This window comes from Alligator sinensis, unplaced genomic scaffold, assembly GCF_000455745.1.
Source record: "Alligator sinensis unplaced genomic scaffold, ASM45574v1 scaffold391_1, whole genome shotgun sequence".
In the NCBI taxonomy this organism is placed as follows: Eukaryota; Metazoa; Chordata; order Crocodylia; family Alligatoridae; genus Alligator; species Alligator sinensis.
In genome coordinates, this window is record NW_005841889.1 from 3,206,851 (window position 1) to 3,214,191 (window position 7,341).

Sequence of the window (7,341 nt, forward strand, 5' to 3'; positions counted from 1 at the left end):
AAAGGTGAGGGACAAAAATATCGCTGTGGGAGACTGCTGTGGTCTAGAGGAGGGAGAAGATTAATAGTAGATGGGGTAGATGCTAAACATGGACTAGAGGAAGAATGTGTGATGGGTAGCCAATATATCCCTAACACGTTGATGTTGGTTTCTCTCAGGCAAGACTTTCCCATGGGATAAAAATACTAAAGACAGTTACATTTCTTCCCATACTGCCTTTGCTGGGAGCAGAAGCAAAATGAGTCAGAAGCAAAGCCAGAGTTTCTTGAGAAATGAGAGACAGGCCTGGCCCTAACCCTTTTAATTCATTGGGATGAGAGTGACTCAGGATTCAAATTCTTGTCTACTTATCGTTTCTTCCCAGATTATATTGCAATCAATGGGAGTTATGCATATTCAGCTCGTCTCTGAATATCTCTCTGCTTCAGAAGCTCAGTTAAGTCAGCTACATATTGGCTGTTTACAGACATTAAAAAACAAAACAAAACTATGCTTTACCGAAAGAAGCAGCACATTAGTTCGACCTGGCTCCGCAACATCTGTATAGATCAGACACTTCAGCAGGGCTTTTAGTTGTTTTAATCAGCTATTAGACAAAAGCAGCAAAAAAGCCTCACTAAAGTGCCCAATCTATACAGACCTTGGGTGAGCCAGGTCCAACTAACATGCTGCCTCTTCTGGGCATGTGCTGGGCTCAGCGCAGGAGCGCACTGAGTTTAAAGTGCCATTTTTTGCGCGGGGGTTTAATGTCTGTAAGCAGCCATTGATTCTCACTGCAGAGACATCACTCATTTATAGACTTTCACTGAGCTAATGAGAGACAGTGCCTTTGAAAAAGTGGTGAGATTCCTTCTGGGCTAGTACCACTAGCTGGCAATCAGTGAGCTGCCTCCTCAACCATGCTGGTTGCTATCTCTAAATTCTCAGCTCTGTAAACCCCCTCTCCTCCTCCTCCTCCTTCTTATTAGGGTCTTCAGAGTTTTTGAAGTTGAAATTCTTTTTGCAGACAGGTCTCAGGCCCCATGATTTATCTCTTAGCACTTTTTGAGGAGAAAAGCTGTGTTGGAGTGGGAGAGGCAGTGGATATGAGGAGCAGGTGTTCCTCTATGTACAATCGCCAGCCTGTCAAAATGCAATTTGTTTCTTCATCTGGTGATGCAGATTCCTTTAAACTTTGCTGACAAAATGATGAAGGTTGAAAATGTGGTGAAATTGCTGCTTAGATCTTTGTCTTAATTGATTTCTGGAGCTCCGTATAAACTCCATAACAAACACAAAATGCCTCTGCTCTTGCTTTTACTTGTGGGCAAATCATAAAAACTTATTAGACAGCATTTTCTCTCAAAATGTTATGAGCAGTTTGAAGCAAGGGATGAGGGAATGAATTAACACAGCTCTTTATTTGTTTTTATTTTGAGAGAGAGGTAAATCTGATGTGAATTTGCTAATAAAACTACCATACATTACTGTACAGTGTGACAGATTTCCTCTCTCTAGATATAATAGAGGCGTTTGCCAGAGTAATTTGGTGCATACTTTCTATGAGCAGGGGGCTCTGCAGTGTCTGTAATAGTGGGGGGGGTGCAGTGGATGCCTGTAATTTTCCTCCTCTCCTTTCATGGGCACCAAAGACAGTCTAAAGCCAGCAGCACTGACCAAGGAAAAGGTGCAGTCAAGATAGCCGAGAATTAATGTATTTAAATTTACCAAACAGATGCTGGCCACAACTGTAAGTAGATCTATAGATTTACGAGTTGGACAGTGTCAACCTCAAAACTGTTCAATGCATCAGAAATGTTCTCAACTAGTGTGCTTCTCAACTAGTGTGTCTTCTCACCTGCCCCACCTTCATTGAAACCTTACACAACCAAGGGAATAGATCAACGCTGCAACAAGTTTAAATCAATTCAGGCCGTGTTGGACCAACGAGGAAGTGTGATTTCCAGAAAGAAGACACCCTTGCTGTGCATCCCCACCCATCTCCTTTTGCCAATAGATTGTTAGATGGAGTAATTCAATGGTTGTGCTGTCTCACAACAGGAGAGATGGCCTCTGTGAAGAACAGACCATGCTGTTTAGAGCCTTATAGGGCCAATCAGCACTGGATGAGCTGATGTATCATTTGTCCACTGCAGTCTCAGGCTATACGTATCACTGACAAGAGAAGAGTTTCCTTAAGCATGTCTGTATGAGGAACATACACTGGGAAGAACTTAATAAATATGGTAAAACTGAGTGACAGAGAATTATTTTGCAATATGCAATTGTTATACAGAGTCCTCCATTTATACATTTTGTTTCAGGCTGATCCTTGCAGAAAATCATCCAAATCCAAGCGAGACAAGGAAAAGCAAGCTTGCAAAAGCTGCAACGAGAGCTTCAACTCCATCACCAAGAGGCGGCACCATTGCAAACAGTGTGGGGCAGTGAGTATCGGAAGCAAACTCTAGCAAACGTTTCATTTCTGTCAGTTCAGTTAGTGCAGATGAAACAATTTAAATTTAATATCAGATCCCAAGCATTTGGGTAGTTTTTGGACCTCAGAAAGAGCTTTTGATTTTTCAGCAATTTGGCTGAAGGGCACTGGAGTGCACAGCAGACTCATGATAGAACAGATCTTTCAAGTTGTGCTGTCCATTGGGAGTCAAAACAGAACTGTATTCTTGGATGGAGGTGTTGAGGAGACATGTATCACACTGCTGAAAAAAAGATTCCTCTCCCTTAGGTTTTTATAGTTTACAGTATTTTGAACAGGTTTGTTTTTACCTACAGAGCTAATGTGTCATAAACATTAACCAACAATGGAATAAACAGTCCAGAACGTTCCTGTGTTAGCACTCATTTCATAGCAATTCTCTAGTTCTGATTGATATGCTCAAAGGAGACCTGAATATACAATATATTCAGAAGCTCACAGAAGGCCTGAATATACAATGGTAAAGTGATGAGATTGCATTTTCCCTTGTGTGAAAAGAGAGGCGTGGTGCTTTTTGCCTAAGAAGGTTGCCTGCTGCACTTAAAAGGTCTGGAGAATCCAGTGGTAGTAGCTTAATGCCTGGATATTAAAGGAGTTAAGAGCCCATCTCCAATTTAATTTCAGTGCTATTTGGATTCCTAATTCTCTTAGGTTCTCCTGAAAATTCCCAGCCTAAAATAGCATGAGATCAGGGTTTGAATTTCAATTTGTCTCTTTGGAGGATCTGCTAAATAAATTGGGCTGCCCATCACGATGCCCTAATAAAAATCAGAGACTTCCTCAGGTTATGATTTTCAAATCTTATGGGGGGGCTCTTGTTTTATGGGGGGCTCAAGCTCCCCTGTAATTCGAACCCTGTATGAGATTAGTTTCTTTATGACCTGCAGCCTTCTTCTGTGCTGTTAGTTTCACAGTTTGGTATTCCTGATTTAAGTAGTTTAAAAATAATCTTGTTCATATGATGTGAAATGGAGGTAAATTTGGTCTGAAGAGAGGGATGCAGGTAAGGAGATATTTTTAAAAACCTTTTTAAAAGCTTTAGTCTTAGAAATAAAATTACAGAGAAGGATTACACAGTCAAACAGGAGCAAGTGCTCTTGAAGCTTCAGGGTTTTTTAAATAATTACTGCAGTCATCACATTCATTTTCTTTGGGGTTGAATTGTTATATCAAAGCTCAATTTTATTTTTAAAAAATCAAATAAAAACCTCCGTCATGGACACAAAGACAATAAAAAGAATTAGGTTATTAATAATTTAAAGTTAAATAAACAATTGTTTGTTATGCAATGCTTACTCATGTGGCAGTAATATGCAAATGAAAGAAGTTAATTTGCCTTAAGCTAGGACGTTCATATTAAAAAACAACTGCTTTTGTTTGCGCATTTCAGAAAAATGATGCGGCATTTAACACTTTTATATGGGGCATTTAACAGGAGGAATGTATAGTAATGAATATCCTATAGGTCTGCCTGTGAGAATATATTCTTCTGGCTGAAGAGCGTTCCTGTTGCATTATTGTATAATAAAATGGGATTTGAAGACAAATCCTACTGATGACTCCTGTATTGTGAGCACAAAGGGTTGATCCCTTCATCACAATAGTCTGCAACAGCAGTTACTAACATGGAATTTCAGATGGGAAATCATACTCTAGAGCCCTAAATCCAACACTTTTCATAGGCACTAATTTTATGAGACTAATGTATAATTCGTTGTTCATGACAAATCAGGAAAAAATGGACTAATTTGGTATCAGGCTGGTCATGTATTTTTAACGTATTAGCCTATACTCTCAAAAGTGTCTAGTGATTTTTTTAAATGCTTTTTTCAGATGTTGAGTACCAAATACCTTAAACCTGATTTTCAAAAAGTATGGTACACCCATGCCCTGCATTCTCACCACTCCGATTACTAGTTTTCTTTGATGTATCTCAGTGTGGACTTTCAAAACAATGAATCACCTTGAAAATTAAGATTCCAAAAGCTTTTTCATGTAACATCACTTTGTTAGTGGTTGGAAATGTTTTGTTTAGTTAGTATCTTGGAACAGGACATAAGACTGCAACAATTGTTCCTTAAGCTCTGATGGATACAGCATTTTTTCCCCCCAGACATATACATATAAAAGATACATGACACCTGCTGCTGTCTTGTGCCTGAAAGGTTGCAGAATTTTATTTCAGCAGCTTGCACTAACCAAAGCCATTAATAAAAGTTAATTTGGTTTACTAAAGACTGAAGAATAAAGCATTCTCTCTCTCATGCAGGTTATCTGTGCCAAATGTTCTGAATTTAAGCCACTTGCAGATAACAGCCGTCACAATCGGGTGTGCAAAGACTGTTTTCAAATACTGTCAGCAGCCCCAAGCAGCCCTGGAGCTGAAGCTGTGGGAGAACAGAAGAAAAAAATAGCTACTGAGGTACTGATGCTTTCCTATTCATCTTATAATATACTAAATAGACATAGGAGTCTGCTTTGATTGTTAAAATCCTTTGGATATATTCATCATGATCTTTCACCATTTTGATAGCTTAACACTCACTCATAACACATGCCGGGCAACCTAGTACTTGTTTGGCCATACGGGCATACATTTCAAACATGTAATATGGTTTTTCATGCAGGAACATCCAGGTTTCACACATTAAACAAATAGAGGCATGTACGCACTGCCTGCTCCTTCCTCCTCCCCTCTTTTGTGGATAATTTTGCACCTCTGGAAATCTCACCACAAATATGAGTGGAGCTGACTTCTCAGTGAACCATGCAAAGGTGTGAAAAGCTCTTTTTATTTTGTGAAACACCAAGAAGCAGCAGAGTGAGAGAGCCACTGTTTTTAAAGGTTCCTCTTTTGGGGTAGCTGAGTGACAGAAATTTACACGAACAGGGCATGTCTACACGTGTGCCTGCAAGCAAAAAACTCTGGAGCATATTGCTCCAGAGTTTATTCATACACAGCACATGGAGCCCAGCCAGAGCAAGTGCTACCCTGTAGCAAGTACTACCCTGGCTGGCTGCTCCAGCTGGGCTCCACGTGCTGTGGAGGGGCTAGCTAGCGCCCGAGGGTGCTTCAGCATGGGTGCTGTCTGCTGGCTAACCCTACTCTGAAGCACCCTTATGCTTCAGCCAGCCCCTCTGCAGTGCATGGAGCCTGGTCAAAGCATCCCTGGGCTGGCAGGCTGACCCCCCAGGTCTCTTACCTGGCTGGGCTGCTCCAGTGGGGCTCCACATGCTGTGGAGTGGCTGGCTGGGGCACAAGGATCCTTCAGCATGGGTACTGCCTGCCAGCTCACCCTGCATTGAAGCACCCTGTGTCCCGGCCAGTTGGGGTAGTGCCTACCCATGTGCTAGTGCGCATGAAAACACTCCACAGCAGGATAGTATTTATGTTTTACTTGTATTGCTGTGGACTTTATTCTTTTCACACACCCTAATAGGGGCACATGTGTAGACACCGAGATGTTTACTGCACAGTTAATTAGTCAGCTGCACTCATGGTGACCTGCTTCATGCTTCATCAGAGAGAAAGTACAATGCTGGGAATAGGGATAGAGTATATGTAGATTTAGAGCACAGCCAGAGATAGCATATGCCACTGTTGTGTACTTATTCTGGCACAGAGACATACTTAGGTGCCTTTTGGAGATAAGAGGAGAAGGGATGAGAGTGCTTTGAGCCATGACTATCCTGAGCAACAGAGCAGCCCACAGATGGTTGTAGGCAGTTGCCACCTGCCATTGTGGTTTCTTGGCTTTTATGACTCGTGTAATTCTCTCTTGCTAGATGGTTTATCTTAGCTTTGCACCTTCAGCTTGGTGCAGAATCGGTGAAGTCTAAAGTGGGCTAAAGCCACATTCTCCCTTAACTGCATCATTTGTAAGGCAGAGCAAAGAATCTGGTTCTGTGGGTTGATATTAAGCTGCAGAATCTGAGGATGCCATGCAGATCTGGCTACAGTCCAAGGGTGCACCAGGGTGCCTGGTTTCTCTCACCATGAACTATCTAGTACCATCTGAGCAGAACTATCTGCCAACAAAGTTAAAGCCTGTACCTAAACAGCCGAAAATTCTGATAATCCTGAAAGCCAGGAATCTATTTAAAAGCCAGTGAAATGTGCACCAAAGGCATTACTTCAGAGAACAGATTATTGTTGTAAAAATCCGAGAAAGGGGGCAGTTTACCTTCATATTCTTTTACTTTTATTCCTGTCTTGAAAGGATTAGGTAAAATGTGAGAAAGATGGTGCACAAAAAAGAGATATCACAACAAGTCTGTTTCTTCTCCTCCTATTTGTGTTAAGCTTTGTAAGGAGCTTAATGATAACTGAGGAGTTTGTGATTTCACAAGTATTATTAGCAACTGCCAGAAATCCTCTAGAGGTTTTTCCATTGGGAAATGCAATATGATAGAGACATCTTTCAGTGACAGTTTTTTGGGGGTTTTTTTTACCTTTTGTCACACAGCCCTTGGATACAGTTCACCAAACAACTTCCCATCTGTACACTAGAGCATCTGCTAGTATTAGTGTTAAAAAATTGGATTTCTAAATAGAAGATTTAATTGAGTTAAAAAAAAAAAAAAAAAAGCAGGGATAACTAGGGCTGTGCGAAGGTTCAGTAGCTGATTCAATGCAGAGGAGATCTGACCCAATTTGGCGGCCGAATCTCCAAATACGAATCAAATCAGGAGACCAATTAAAAGGTCCGGATCGAATCAGAAGCCTCCGAATCTATTCAGAAAAGATTCAGCACTGCTTCGGAGATTCGGCCATAGACTAAACAGGCAGCTGTCCTCACCACACTGGACACAGCTGCCTCCAGTTGTGGTGGGTGGAGTGGGGAGGGAAGAGGCATGGGCGAGGG

The 7,341-nt window shown here is 41.4% G+C and overlaps 1 protein-coding gene across 4 annotated transcripts in view; it reads left to right on the forward strand.

The window, feature by feature from the left end:
* The window catches only part of FGD3 (FYVE, RhoGEF and PH domain containing 3), a 192,338-nt gene that overhangs the window by 170,722 nt on the left and 14,275 nt on the right, over nt 1-7,341 (forward strand). For 3 of the 4 annotated variants that reach the window (XM_025197126.1, XM_006017994.3, XM_025197127.1), the window contains 2 exons: nt 2,304-2,426; nt 4,746-4,898. In XM_025197126.1, the coding sequence (XP_025052911.1) occupies nt 2,304-2,426; nt 4,746-4,898 (276 nt within the window). Of the gene's footprint in view, nt 1-2,040; nt 2,226-2,303; nt 2,427-4,745; nt 4,899-7,341 lie in introns of those variants that run through there. The other variant, XR_003092674.1, reaches the window with a different exon arrangement.